Genomic DNA, 15,579 nt, shown 5'->3' with positions numbered 1-15,579 from the left:
TGGCAAAGCTTTAGCTATAGGGCAGAGTTGACCCTATATCAAATTTTCAATACTTTATGTTGCCAATACATATCCATGTTGTTATCAAATAATAAACATCATTATAGTTATGTGCTACATCAACTCCAATTAATTAACCACTTTTTTGTTTTAAATTTTCCTCGCGCCATTTCCCTCCCGTATAATCGTTTCAATCGTCCTTCTACCAGCGTTAGGTTCGCGATCTGGCTAAGTAGAAATGGATTGCTTTCACGTGGAATTAGTAGCGGGAGCACACTCGGGATCGGTGAATAATGAAGCCCACGTTCCGTGGTCCCTCACGTATTCCTCCCCTCCTGCCTATTGTGAGTGGATTCAATGCGTAATTAGCAAATGTTTGCTACTGTTAAGTGGATGAAAAGTCTCATTCGTATGCGATCGTCTAACTCAGATATATCAAGATCAACCTCGATTTCGGGCCATATCGTGTGAAAATACTGGGATTATATCCATCCTTAATTGAATATATAGGCCTGTAATTAGACAGAGAGGGTTTAAAGAGTAAATAAATGCATTTGATTAGGTATATAATCATGTCTCTTAAATTTTATTTATTTATCTAATGTTATAAATGTCCAGTGGTAACTGTTACAATGTTATTTGAATTAGATTCCTCGATATTTTCTCATTTTTTATTCGATTTTCAATCCTCAGTGTGATAAATATAATTTTCTTTTACGGGGGTTGAGACTTATTTGCTTCTTGTGGTACACATCGCTTGATTTTTACGTTTTACGTGTTTGACTTTACTTTTAAGTGATCTATTATGATAAATGTATGTATGAAACTTAACTTAAAACCGTTACTGAAAAAAAATTCGGCGATAATTCTCGAAATGACGTTACCCTGATTGATGTATCAGGCACTGAACAAGATTAATATCGGCGGTTACGGAGAAATTCTCTTTGAGTGGTGCAGAGCTGTTACTTAAGCATATAAGAACATGCAGGCTCGTGCTGAGAAACTGAAAAAAAAACGCGAATACCCCGGATCATAATAAGCATAGCGAGGTTCAAATCACTTTTATCCGAGTGGGTTGGGTTTTGCATCATGACGATTCGCTTTGTGCGAAAGAGATGAGCAATTCGCTTGCTTAAAAAAAGGTTAGTGGGGTAAAAAACGGGGATGGAGAGCGATGTGGTGCTCACTCAGTATTATAAGGCGAAGGTTGCTTCCGATAGCGGGGATTATAGTTATCCCCATGCAAAGCCACAAGAGTTTGAATTTCACATATCGGTGGGGCCAGTTCTTTCCGCTGGACCACCTTTCATTACGAACATTTTTGTGTTGGAGTTTAAAGGATTCATCGGTGGTTAAAGCCAAAAAAATATTTCTGTCATTTGCCCCTCGCTCAACCCACTACTCCCATGAGAGACTAGTTAGAAAATGAAATGTATACATTGGCGTCATTTTCGGATTGATTCCCTTGCGCTTATCTCCTACCTCACTCTGCCTACTATTCTTTTTGGCTAATTGATTTATCCCCAAGCCTCCTACATTCTTTTTCCGTTTGGAAATCTTGAGTCGAGGCAGAGGAAGTGGGTGAGTATATTGAAAGGAATGGGAAAAATAAGCCACAGTAGCTGAAGGGAGGTGGTGAGAGTCTGGTGGGCGGTTGGGTAGGGTACAAATCCATTACCGAACGCCCGGTCGTGTGGATTTATTACCTCCGCGACGCCTTACGGGACGTGCAAGACACATGTCATGGCGAAGATGGGGAATCCTTGCCAAAGGAGCGGTCGCCTTGCTTGCACTCTGTCAACGCACCTCCTCCATCCGTCTTCCTCCTCCAACTGTCTGCCTTCCACCCAGCATCCGCCAAATAACCTTTTCCTCCAGACCTCCTCCACCGTACAGTCCATTGATTTTTTGCCTTCACTCGATCGTTCTTTGCTTCTACCATTTTGGTTTGGTCTACATATTTACTATGCTTCAAAAAGAGTTTTATGGGATTATTTTAAATAATGGTTTCATTCTTTATATTTTTGATTAGCCGTTTTCAATGCATTTGAATTTATTGATAACTTTTTTGAAAACTTTTTCTATGTTTGTTTCAGCATGGTGATCTTAAAAAAAAACATTTTAATAATGATATTTGTTAATGGATAGACAAGGGGTTATATGTCTGAGAGGATTTCCTCCTCTCAGTTTCACTTGTCTTGAAAGTACATTTAAGATATGTATGGGCAGTCAGTAATCTCGTCATAGGATTTGGATTTGCTCAAGTCATTTGCGGGTCACTATGATCTCCGGCTGGTAGTTTCATAGTGTTAATAGATATCGAGAAAAATTAGATAACCCTAGCGGTTTTCAGCAGCTTTATAATTGCATTTTACCATTGACTCACGGAACACATTACTTGTAGGTAACTTTATTGCTACTACACCCACGTTACCATAACAACTAGCCTAGTCTTCTTCATCTCGATTGGGACAAATTATAAATATCAAGGTGTTCGTGACGTGTGCACCATAAAATTATCTAAGTATTCTCAATTGATAATAATTAATAAAGTAATGGTAAAGTACTTTAATAGATGCATAAATATCCTAACAAATGGGTATTACGCCGTTGAAAATCATGAAAGCCACAATTGGGTATCATCCGTGACGGAGTTGATTGCCAACCAGAAATTTAATATCCCATTTTTGTGAAAGCACGCCAAAAAATCGTGCTTTTTTTATCCGAGCGATATAAAATTTGGGCTTTGATCAACCATCCGGCCGGTTGACTTGAAGCGGCGCTCTTGATACCGGCGCTCTCGCAACTCCTGCCTTTTAATCAGTTAACTAAGTCGACCGAATCGTTGCCCAATTTCAGAAATTTGCCGTAAAACCGCGCTCAAATCCGTCTCTGACCAATCAGTGTCGAAAACATATTAGCTCTGGTCGAAGGAACGCGTACACATATTCGCGCAACGGAACCCCGAACCCACCCACCCCCCTCTCCTCCCTGACGGCTTCCGTAATCTTTGCAACCGCTCGGCAACGTTTACCAAACAGGATCGTGTCTACCCCACCTCCTCGCTCATCGACACCATGAGATCCCATCTTCGATCCCTCCCCGCCACACGCCTCAAGCCCCGCTATTCCCCCTTTGGCTCCCGCCCTATCTCTTCGCCGCACTTCCTTCCAGACCGTCAATATTGACGTCTCTATGGTTAGCCAACATTTCACCCCGCAGTGTCGTTCGCTTTTTCGACTCCTCTGCCAACTTTACTACCACATCATCCGTATTCCGGGGAGTGCGAGAAAAACTTTTTTTTATCGCAAGTGTCGGCTTGTTTTGATTGGCCTTGCCAGGGCTGGGCTCCTTATCTTTCGATACACTTCAAGAGGGTAGGAGGGGCGAATAAGTAATAATAATTTATTTATACCATTTTTTGACCACATGACGTAAGAATCCTTGTGGATAAAACATAATTCATAACTTCTCCAGTTTTGCATTATCCATGCTCTATTTGAACTAAGATTTCCGTTGAAATATCCAAAATGAAGCCATTTTATTTTATACGATTCCCATTCCTAAGCTGTCTTTCAGTATAGCATAATCAATGCAGGGACTCCCTAAAGCTTGACCTGAACACTGACATTTCATTGAGTTGAAGTAATTTTTTTGCGAGTTCTGTCTTGTTTTATCGGCCTTAGAGTAGAAATGGGCACTTATAATTCGATATTATTCCTAAAGTTAAGGATGATATTTTTTTTTAATATTCTTACCGCTTTGCAACTTCATCCACATTTCTTGTAGTGAGCGTTTTAGCTTTTTTTGGAGTGTCTGCATTAGCCCTATGAAGGAAACGTAACTCATCCTGCAATATAACTCATCGGAGTGCGTATTGGGATATGCGTATGAAAGATAAGACATTGATATGAAAGCCCATATTGTAGCCCCCTATCACTTAATTTTAGATACGTTGTATTCAGTCACGAACATTCTACGTTATGAATCTTGAGCCGTAGTTGTACTAGTTTTTTGTTTGGAGATTCTTGCATAATATGAAACCATAATAATTTTTAAAATTTACAGTAAGACTTGCTATAGGTAGCTATAATTATCAATACTAGGTCTCAAGGAAAAAACTGCACAAATTTGTACTCCTTCATCCGTACTTCATCTAGGAAGTGCGCATCTTTTAAGAATAGAATACGTAACGTAATTGCCCCATTTTAGGAAAAAAGTACCTTATATATCGAGAAGAGATATTTTTATAAAATCTTGTCATAGTAGTACTAAAATATTAGTGCATGAAATTTTACCAATTTTAGACATTTATCCGGTTTTGTAATCAATATATTAATTACTCTGATTGGTCGATTTGAACTCAAAATTGTCTATAAAAATCATCTCCATTGAAATATATTTTTAGGGGTAAAATTAGAAATTGTATTTCAATTTTCAATCACGTCATTTGATATTTACAATTGTGGATTAATATTTTCTTTCCTCGTTTGCAGGTACATTTGTGTGAGGCTGAGGCTATTCCTGATTACGGCACCTCTACTTTCCACAAGAAACTTGTGATTGTAAAATCTCTTTGGAGAGGCTGTAACGACGCAAACAAGTACGTTTTATGTGTTATCGTGATTTTTAAGGTTTATCTTGCATGCATCGTCAATACCTGCCATTAATCTCACTCTGATGTAATTCTCTTGGAATTCAGTACCATTTATCTGTCTTTTAGCTTAAATTTTCGAAAGAATAATAAATTTTAAGGAAAATTCGTCCTCGGTTATTTTAGCATTAATGCTGAGCAATCAATTGATAAAAGATTTCTATGAGAATTTAAAATTTAGTTTCGTTTAAGAGTACTGAAGACGATGTGAAATGAGCTTAAATTGTCAATGATTCACAGAATCCGCATGCGACATGTTCCTACACGTAGAAAATATTTCATGTGGTCAATTCCCTGATATTTTTTATTAATAAAAGTAAGACTTTAGTGGCCATGCATTTATTGGGCATGTAATTCTTAAATGAGAAAAGAGACTAATATGAAAAGCTCTTCTTATTCTTAATCACTAGCATATGGCGGATATGAGAAAGATTAGTGTGTAGCTGTATTGTAGAACTCTTTTTGACTTGCTGGTTGTATTTTCTGCAGGCAAGAGTTCCTGCGTGAGACGAGCTGGCTCGCCAGTGTGAGGGACGTGAACGTGGCCCGGGTGCTGGGCGTGTGCACGTCCGACGAGCCCTTTTGCGTCATCGTGGAGCACGCCGAATTCGGGGACCTGCCGCGTTTCCTTCAGCAGCAGGCGAGGTTAGCGGCCGCGGGCGGCGCAGACACCAACTCCATCACCAACGGCACGGGACCACTGAGGTGAGATGCACCCACTACAGCTGGCTTCACACGCCGCACTGATGTAGAAGTTGACTACTTTTAGCTATTTCACTTGAATAGCACGTGTTGACAGTCCAGAGAAAAGAGTGCGAATCGATTGAAGACGAGAATTCATTTGATTGGATCTGTTTGCGTGGTTGAAGCAGCTCCACTTTAAACGCGGAATGTTTGCATGGTTATTAAAATATCGCGTGCGGTAACGCTGATTAAGCTAAGTGGACAAAAATCGTCGAGGGATAGGTAGGTAGCAAGAGCTGAATAGGAAGGCCTCGAGTAAAATATATGGAGCATGTATAAAAGGATGTGAAATTTAAGAAATACGTCTGTATGAAAATATTAGCTGACAGGAGAATTTAGTTTCAAACCAATGATAATGAAATAATGCAACTACGGTTGGCTATTTTCCAGTTTATTAAATATTATGGAATAATTAGTCGCCAAAATTAAATTATTTAAAGATATATTCCGACAAAACGGATGAAACTTACAATATTTCTATTTCCTCACCGCCATTTATTTCGTCGCTCCGCTTCGACCATCCGGAAGAGTTTGTCGCTCTAGAGTGACTTTTATGTTGTTATGAAAAACTGGCTTTAGAAGCACGCAGCATGGACCAACCGAACTAAAATTGATATAGTCAGCTTTTTATGCGTTGAAAATGGAGCTTCCCATTTGGAATATACCTACTACCCTGGAAAATAAGCTGATCTAGCCCACTTACGACATTTTAGATTGAGAATAGATTTTTATCGCATTAAATGCACTGGTAGTAATCGAATCTAACCTATTTTAATTTAACTAACGTTTTTGATGCTATACAATTATATCAGATTTGACCTGCAGCAAAGAATTTAATCTCCATTTTAATTTTAATTTCGTAAAAGCAACGCAAAATTACTAGTTTGGTATAAACTACTTTATTACTTGCAAATTAATTCAGAAGATCTTCCATTTCCGTTGACCTTGTATGTTGACACCCTTTGCTATAGCATCCAGGCACCAATAATGTATTCATTTCAACTCTACGTTGATTTCATAATGCATTTCTTGCAATTATTTTCATGTTTGCTAAGCCTAGTGGAAACCTCCCCTTAAAATTCTGCCTCTGCAGGTACCTTCGACAGCGAGGGCAATTATCATTAATCCCTTTTCCAAACACCTCTTGCAATTTCAGAGGCTTTCAGAAGGCTGATTTCAGCCTGAAGATCCCTCTGCCATTTGTTTACAGTCTACCTTTGTCTCATATTCTGAAATTTCCTCCCAACATACTGGCGTGGGTTTTCAACGAATTGCCTGTACCAAGCGCGCCCGATTTACGTCTCCGTTTTTATTCCGTCGGATCAACCAATTTGGATTAGCAGCCCGTATTTTTCTGGCTAAGCGTCATATTTTACTCGGTTAGAATATATTTCAGATCATTTGGGTATTCTTTGGTGAGTGTATTTGTCACTCAAAAGCTATTCCAATGCAGAGTTTATCATTGATACATCCGTTAAAATTGTCATATTGACGAAATGATTATGCAGTTTACTCAATATATTGGTATGTTAAAATGTTATTATCCATTCAATATGTTCGCAAAAATATAAACTTAATGGAAAATTCTGCTTATGAATGAAAAACATACGTAGCTCATTTCCCCTTGTCTGGAATAATCATGCTGATCATGCTTGAGAATGAAATTAAATATTCTTTTGCAATAGCGTTTTATGATAAACGAGTCGATTGGGTGCTTGAATTCTTCAGGCGGGTAATAAGGAGGGTGGGAACATTGTTGTGTCACGTGTTGTCGAGTATTGTGTCCATAAGTGTTTAAAATATTCAAAAATTTCCCTGCCGGTTTTTGAAAGGGTAAGGAACTTAATTGTTTACTTTTAAAATTATTTGTTATTTTCAATATGATTTCATCATGCTTGAGAATGAAATTAAATATTCTTTTGCAATAGCGTTTTATGATAAATATAAAAGTCAATTTACCTATAACTTCTCACCTTGATAATGTTACGCTGTAATGAAACTATGGTCAGTCACAATAAATCACCATGTGGAAATAGCCAAGTTTTTATTTCTTCTATTCCTGCAATAAAGGATTTCCGCAAAGTTACGCCTACTACTATTAATTATGAGTGTATTAATAATATTAGATAGTTTGATGATGATAGAGACAATAGGTGGATTTATGGTGCGCTTATGAGACAGCGTTGAGGACCCACCATCAGATCCAAAGAAACTAAAATTAAAGTGAGGACGAGGCTAGTAACTAATCTTCTAAATTCTCTCCTTTCCAGCTACGGCTCTCTCATCTATTTGGCGACACAGATTGCTTCAGGAATGAAGTACCTGGAATCAAGAGATCTAGTTCATCGGGATCTTGCAGCTCGGTAAGAGATTTTTTTTGGCCTCAGATCAAACTTTGATTAATAACAGAGACACCAATTATCAAATTAATAATTAACTATTAGCTATATACCTTCCTTTACTTCAGTATATTTTATTTTATGTTGATTTAGGTTTAGTTAGGCTGAAAATTACTTGTTATTTTAATGATGTAGAAGAACATTGTTTATTTTAACTTTGTCTGAGATTCTAGCGTTTTATAATCTTAGGTTTTTAAGAATTAGAGGGTGGAATAAGGTCGTAATGCCTGGCAGCGTTAAATCTGTGTAGATTCCAATTCGTCCCTAACCAGTGAATGTCAGGGAACCACTTTTAACGTTTCAGTGTAAATAAAGATTTTAAAGGCTACTTTTGTGATAGCACGTAGTCCATACATACAAAGTTGTTGCACATTAAATATCCTCAATTAATTATTTAGACTATTTAAGCACTATTTGAACTCATCAGAGAGAGACGATTCACGAAGTCTCCATTTTTTAAACATTAATTACACCTACCCCTTTTAATTCTCGCGTATATAAACAGGTCTAGAGATGTATTCTGGAACCTTTTTTATTACTATAATGATTTTATTAGTATTTACTATCCAATCTGTATACCTCCCCTTTCTACTGTGTATAATTCTCATTTGTATTCTATGAATCATATGTTCCACCTATCCCGTAAAATTAAGTTTTCAAGTTCACACATCTGCCAATTCAACTGTAGGCGTATTGATGAATGGTTTAAATGTATAATACATCCCATAATGTATATATTTCCCACATGAAGTTATCAATTCAACCGTATAATACATACGAGCACCGAAAGAGATGGAACCTTTTCAGGAAAGTAATGTACCCTGGGATGGAATGGGATGGGAAATATTGAAAAAGGGCTAAATTACTGGAGAGACGGTGTGAAATGTGAGTGGAAGAAATGGAGGGGGTGTATATTTAGCGAAACGGAAAACAGATGCGTAGCGGAGAGCGATAAATCTCGCGCCAGCAACCAACGGCTCGGAGCTTTTCCTTGGTCCGTAGGATCTGGCGAGAGGGATATACGCACAGTCATTTTTTGCCCGTATGCTTACTTATGAAATCACCTTTTTTGCAAGCCGCAATTTTTATAGGCTTGTTTTATGTAGCCATCAGCTTATGGGCCTTTTTTGTCTTGGCCCCGCCCAATTTCCAAACTGCCTTCTCAGCTTTAAGAGGCCACCTGATGCTCGGTGAAGGGAAAAAAAATAACGGCTGACAGTTACTCATAAAATCGCATGATAATTATTTGCTTGCTAGTTTTGGCAAATGGGACACATTTCGTCCCGATTTTTGGCAGTGCAATATGCTGCAAGAGCTTTCCTTAACACTAAGTCAGTGAAACTGTTTTCATGTTCTTTTTTCAATAAAGTAGTATTTAGTTTTAGCTCTGTGACGTTGGTTGAAAATGCTCATCAACACGTTGATTCTTTTGTCAAGACGGCAAAAAAGGTATATATTGGTATGGAATTATGATGACTCCATTGAGGCTTTTAATTGTGAGTTCTCAACTCTATACCTAATGTAATATGAAGTACCTTATTTTCCAAATACATGAGAAATATCAGGAGTTATATGTAGAAATTTAGAAAATTGAGTGTTATAAATTTTCAATAATATGTAATCCTCTAACTATTAGAATATTCCACTTCACGGTTAATTTACTTTTACTTCGTATGACAGCTGAGCCAAACAGCGGATAAAAGTAATTTTCTTACCATGAATTTCAAATGAATATTTTGTACAGATAGTATATAAGAGCTTTTGATACTATAATGATGTTAATGCCATTATTTTTTTCTCTCTTCTAGAAATTGCGTCGTCGGGAAAGGGTATTCTCTAAAAATAACGGACCATGCAATGTACTGGAGTAGATTCGAGAATGATTACTACGTAAGCGATACCAAAGCAAGGTTGCCAATCAGGTGGATGGCCTGGGAAAGCCTGTTACTCGTAAGTATCGCAATGAAACTTTATTTTTCGTGTATAGTGCTCATTTCACGAATGCCACTCTCATAAAATAAATTAGGAATGTTAGCAATTCATTTGAAGAGTAACTAGCTAACCAGAATTGAGGCTCCCTAATTCAGTATTTTTATAGCTTGTAATACATTAATAGTTTTCTCTAACTCAAGAATGGTTTAGTGTGAAGATTTTTCCCTAATTTAGCCCTAATTTTGCAGAAGAGCAGTTTTAAGTTTTTTTTTTAATTTAACCTGTAAGTACTGGAAAGTTAGGGAACAAGTTTACAACATTTACATATAACTATGTCATTGTAAACCTAACCTTCCAGCAAATGCTAGTTTAATTTTTTTAAATCTTAAAACAGCTCTCCTGAAAAATAAGACAACGGACATAGTGCCCTTTACCTCCGAGGTACATAATTATGTTATCCCTCGTTTTTGACCTATGTGTTCATTTTAACCATATTTCTGGTGTGTAGAGGTTACTGAATGTAATCCAGGCTGTTGTGAAAATAATGCGGAAAATGCTAAAAACTCATTCATAGGTGGTATAGGTAGTCGGCCTCGGTGGCGGCGGGGTAACGTTCTCGCCTGCCAAACAAGAGGCCGCGGGTTCGAGTCCCGCCTGGGTAGGTTTCCCTGGTCCAGGGCATGGTCGTTAGTGTAAGCTTGCTTGTTACATTTGTTGAACACCCCGGTTTAAAATGGCCTAGAAGAGCTGTATCCGGGCGTTTGAGAATAAAATAAAATAAGTATTGATTTTGTTACACTTCGAAATATTTGAACCTCCACTTCACCCATGTTTATATTTTATTTTATTTATATATTTATTTCCCATTTCCCCATAAACAGCACATTGCGGCCTTTACAACCGGTTTTTCAACATCAACAACGCACAACACAAAAATCCATTCCCTGGTTAGGGATCACCTACCTAGGCGTGATTCGAACCCGCGACCTACGGATTGGCATGCGAGGACTTTACCCCACCGCCACTGAGGGCGGCAGAAGTTTGCAATCCAATTTTTGTGATAACCGTATCTTCATTCCATTTCAGGGGTTGCACAGCAGCAAAAGCGACGTGTGGTCGTTCGCGGTGACGCTATGGGAAATCCTGATGCTCTGCGCGCAGACTCCCTTCTCCGAGCTGACGAATGAGCAAGTCGTGGAGAACTCGAACCACTGGTACCAGAACGACGGGATGCAGCGCTACCTCACGAAGCCACCCGCATGCCCGCGCGAGATCTACGATTTGATGGGCGAGTGCTGGAAGAGGCATGAGGTGGACCGGCCGCGATTCGGCGAGATCCACCTGTTCCTTCAGAGGAAGAACCTGGGCTACGTGCCAGCGACCGTGTGAGAATGGCCCCACGGATCGCAGACCTCGAGGCGAAGGCGGCTGAAGCGCGTGGACGCCGGTGGCGGCGCGACGATCGACTCCACGAAGAAGAACATGGCGGGCAGCGTCGAGAGGGACCCGTCAGTGGAGAAGCTTCAGCCGAAGGAGAAGAAATCTCCTAGAGTGGATGTTGAGGAGCCAGAAGAAAACAATTCGAGTGCTGTGATGGAATGAGGATATGCGATCCGTATTTGACCCTGGGTCAAGCGAGTCAGATATGCTTATAAAACAATAAGGAAACAAAACTGTTTGCAAATAAAAGATCGTTTCCTCTCCTTCTCCCCGACACTGATTTGGGGAGATGAAATAATGAAAACTGTCGATTTCGATCATCTGATCGTCGAGGTGCTAAAGGCCCCTTTTTCAGTTCTCGAATTGCCGGCATACGGTGGTTTATATTTTTCCAGGAAAGGAATTAATTTCGGAGCAATATATCATAAGGATAAGATGAGATTATGGAGGGAGGAGTGTCGGATCAACATTGCTCACCATTTACTGTACATATATTTTTAAGAATGGGGTACAAGATTTTGTTTTCGTTTGGGTGAAGATAATGGTTAGAAGTTGTTCTGGTGGAATAAGACTGATAGCTCGGATAAGAATGTTTTTTCGTGAAGGAACGAGAATGCAGTTGATACTAACGTCTGTGAAAGATTTCCGAGAGGATTTTCGTGGGATTCTTTTGGATAAATGGAAGTTTATTTTGCCGGAATTGAAAAACCAGCGGTTACCTTAAAATAGAAGTTATCCATGTGTTTTTAAGGTATTAAACAAAATTTAATGGCTCACCTGAAGAGGATAAGAATAACTGGGAGCCAAAAAAAGGTGACTCCATTACCAAATGTAATATTTTTGATTCATGTCTTCATCACGTGGTAACCAACTCTTGATATATTTCAATGTGAATCGAAGCAGTGATCTTCCGAGAGTATATGATTCTTTTCTTGAAAAAAATGGGGATGTTTATGTGCGGAATCTCTTTGAATTGCTGTAAAAACGAGTATTTCCTGATCGTGCCATATTGTATTGACTTCTTTCGTTCACTCTAGTGTCTTCCGATGGTCGTCAGGGAAAAAAGTGTGGTTCTCTTTATCTCTTCGGTGCCTGCGATTCGTGTAAGATAACTTATGAGATAGACCTAGTATAAATCCAGTGAGTCCATCAAAGAATATTTGTGTGAATGGGTAACTACGAATCGCTGGCTCATGATGCTAGATCTAAAAATAATATTAATCAATTAAAAAAGCTCAGATGTAAAAGGCATGTGGATAGAAAAAATCTCGAAGTATGTCTCAACTGTCTATATTCTTTTAAAAAAATCTCTTTTTTATCTTCTCTCCCTATTTTCATACGCTCAGTTCTTCGAGAAATTTCGATGACGTGATAAAAAAGTGAGTGGTGTTTGTGTGTGAAAGGCCTATTCTGATTGCGTGCATCTGTGTTTTTGAAATATTATTGCTGCGTGATTGGCGCGAGTCAAAAATGAAGTTCTGAACACGTGTTGATGTTTGGCCATTGGTACGTATATATATTCTTTTTGTGAAACTGAGGCTAAAAAAACCGTGTGATTGAGTTTTTTTTTGTGAGATCCCCGGTGATACATTTAAGTGTACGAGGGATTGATCTTGCATCATATCTTGGTGATTTTTACAGATATATTTCTTGGTAATATGTCTTGTAACATGTGAACTGCGAGGATCACTAGAATTTCAGTGTTACCGCTCGTGAGGCTTCTGTTGATCAGGAGCGTGTGCCACGGTATCACGGACGTTTTCCCACCGTAAATTCGCGGTGTTTTCTTGAGAGAACATTTCAACCAGTACGAACTACATGATCTCTAGACCTTTGCACCCACTTGAAGTGTTGATGAGCGATAAACACCTAAAATGCTCACTAGAATGCGAAAGAAGGTAATGCTTTTTTGAATTGTACAGCGAAGAGATTTTTAAAGGTTGGGATGTACCCACATAAAGGATAAAAAATCATGTTCAGCCGCATTAAAAAAATTAAAAAGATCGATCGCAGGGTTAGACATGTAACATTTTAGTACTTGGTAATGAGGGAATTCTGTGAAATTGTTATTATTTCCTTATAGTGTTTTATCATTGTTGGGCTTCCTAAAAAATGGTATGAATCCTCTCAAAAATAATTAAGTCATTGAAAGTGAAGAAGCTGGAGCAATACGAGGTAGAGTGTATGACGAGCTCGCATTCTCTTGATCTGTATGAAATTATTGAGAAAACTTCGAATCGCTTCCCATGATCTGTCATATTTACACGGGAAGAATTGCACCCACCGAAGCAAGATGTTTAGGAAAAATTGGGTGGAAAACTGAGGGTGATCGATTCCATGATATCCCGTTATTTCTTGAGAAGCTCGGACATTACAAGGGTAGTAGTTAGTGAGTTGTAAATCGTTGATGAATCAAACGTCTCAAAGTTTTTTCCTTTGAAATGCGTTCTGTTTTCATCTGTGTGTAAGCATAATCGGTTTTGGAAGCAATGGCGCGTATTAAGTAAAGGAGAGTGAATTCGAATTAAAGTATTTATGAGAATCACTTCAAGTAGTTCTTCTTTAGCTGTGTAAATCAAAAAATATTTTCATTTCCTTGCAAAATTTTCATCTTCACCCAGAGAAAGCTTTGTAAAAGATTGTAGGTTTTATAGGGGGAAGGCTAATGAATCTGTCTGCTTTATTAGAATTTCTTTCAGAAGTCCCAGAGGTAAATTTAAAAAAAAGGCGATCGAGGGAGTATTTTATCTTCAATCGCTTCTTTGTTGAAGGCATCCAAAACTGTTGGTTGAGTCTCACATTTTTCTTTAATGACAATTATTGTACTCACGTAGCTAAGTGTTGTAGAAGATAAGAGAGAGCGCTGTCGGAAGCTAGACTCTCACATTGCCGTAAGACAATCAAGAGCAGTGAAAATTCGAAAAATAACGGTCTCCGGGCCGAGGGAATAGTCGTTGCATTCTTTCAGAAGTAAGTGCGACCTATATCCATTTCGAGCGAGAAAATCCAGTTGTGAATTTTTTGATTCCTTATGATATTAAACATAAATATATGCATATAAATAATCATGTAATGAATTCCTCTTCCATTCCTAAAGTCTGATGTATCTCCGAGACGCAGAAGATGGGAAATGTTGAGAACTATCTTTGTTGTTCATCAGTGGTGCCAAACATACGAATGGGGCTAGCGCGAATTTTTCTTTCCCTATCGGCGCATCCGCGACCCATAGACTGCAAAGAACGCTACTTGGACTCGGAGATCTTGCTGGTATACGTGAAACGAGATCTTAAAAGCACATAATATAGTGAAGTCGGCACTGTAAAAATTACATGAATGGCATTCCACCGAGGGAGGTCCTTTCATTTCGACTAAACTTTTTTGAGAGAGATCACTTATAACGTCTGACGAGGGAGCAGTGTTTATTCATATCTATATGTTTGAAATATATCAACGTTTTATTTCAAACGCGAGAACTCTATATAATACTGGAGTTGGAAAGTAAAAAATTGTTTGACGAATACACTTTTTCCATACCTAATTGGTGTAGATAGATGTATAACTTATATTTTTCTTTCCTTTCTTTGATATAAACTGATTTTTAAATGGCGAAAAGTTTCTAAAATTCATAAAAAGTCCGATTAAAAAAATAAATATCTTAATCGAAAGGTATTTTACTGTAAATAAGAGTTAATAACTATTGTCTATGTAAAAAGCAAGAACATTCTGAAAATGGGATGGAGAGTAAATCTATTCTCACTACAAAAGCTACGCAAGTAGCCGAAATCATGCTCATTCGTGTACTTCTACTGAATATTTCGTTGATATGTGCACACTTTTATGTCATCCAATTCACCAATCAAGGGAAGTGTGAAAGTTGTTTTCAAAATGCTTAGTTTACACATAAGCAGAGGTGTTCACACAGTGATAATGGCAGTTTCCAGTCTTTCCTTATTTATATCAATCGTGTGGTGAATAATACCGGAGTAAATGGACAGCACTTTCGGGAGAATGTTAACAGTTAAAAAGGTACATAGATTTGAAAAATTATCCTATAGACATATCAAGTTTACATTTATTAATTTAGGTAGCTCCCAGTAATAAGACTGTAAAAATACTACAGTTGAGTAATGAATGCTTTTTGTATTCCTTAATGTCGATAATAAATGTGTTGGCTTCTGAGTTTTGGCTTTTATTCTCACGGTTTTATGGATGATGATTATAATTTCAATGGCTAATTCAACCTTTTTATTTTCCATGGCAAATATAATCCCGGATCTTCTCATGAATAGTCAACATCTCTTACAACACTTATACTTTGGTACATTGCCACTTTGGGGTTCACTTTACAATATTCTTATTTACCGAGACTTTTGGGGACAAAACAAATTTTGGTGAGAGATTTTTTTTATT

At 38.1% G+C, this 15,579-nt stretch overlaps 1 protein-coding gene across 3 annotated transcripts in view; it reads left to right on the top strand.

Annotated features, from left to right (window-relative positions):
* Positions 1-15,348, top strand: part of LOC124159516 (discoidin domain-containing receptor 2-like) — a 562,201-nt gene extending 546,853 nt beyond the window's left edge. For all 3 annotated transcript variants that reach the window (XM_046535396.1, XM_046535380.1, XM_046535387.1), the window contains exons 13-17: positions 4,497-4,603; positions 5,144-5,359; positions 7,669-7,761; positions 9,606-9,747; positions 10,816-15,348. In XM_046535396.1, the coding sequence (XP_046391352.1) occupies positions 4,497-4,603; positions 5,144-5,359; positions 7,669-7,761; positions 9,606-9,747; positions 10,816-11,118 (861 nt within the window). In that variant the 3' untranslated portion in view covers positions 11,119-15,348. The remainder of the gene's footprint in view (positions 1-4,496; positions 4,604-5,143; positions 5,360-7,668; positions 7,762-9,605; positions 9,748-10,815) is intronic.
* The last annotated feature ends 231 nt before the right edge of the window (positions 15,349-15,579 follow it).

The sequence above is a fragment of the Ischnura elegans genome, chromosome 1, assembly GCF_921293095.1.
Source record: "Ischnura elegans chromosome 1, ioIscEleg1.1, whole genome shotgun sequence".
Lineage (NCBI taxonomy): Eukaryota > Metazoa > Arthropoda > Insecta > Odonata > Coenagrionidae > Ischnura > Ischnura elegans.
Note: the sequence above shows the minus strand (reverse complement) of the source record. Positions and strands in the feature narration are given on the sequence as shown.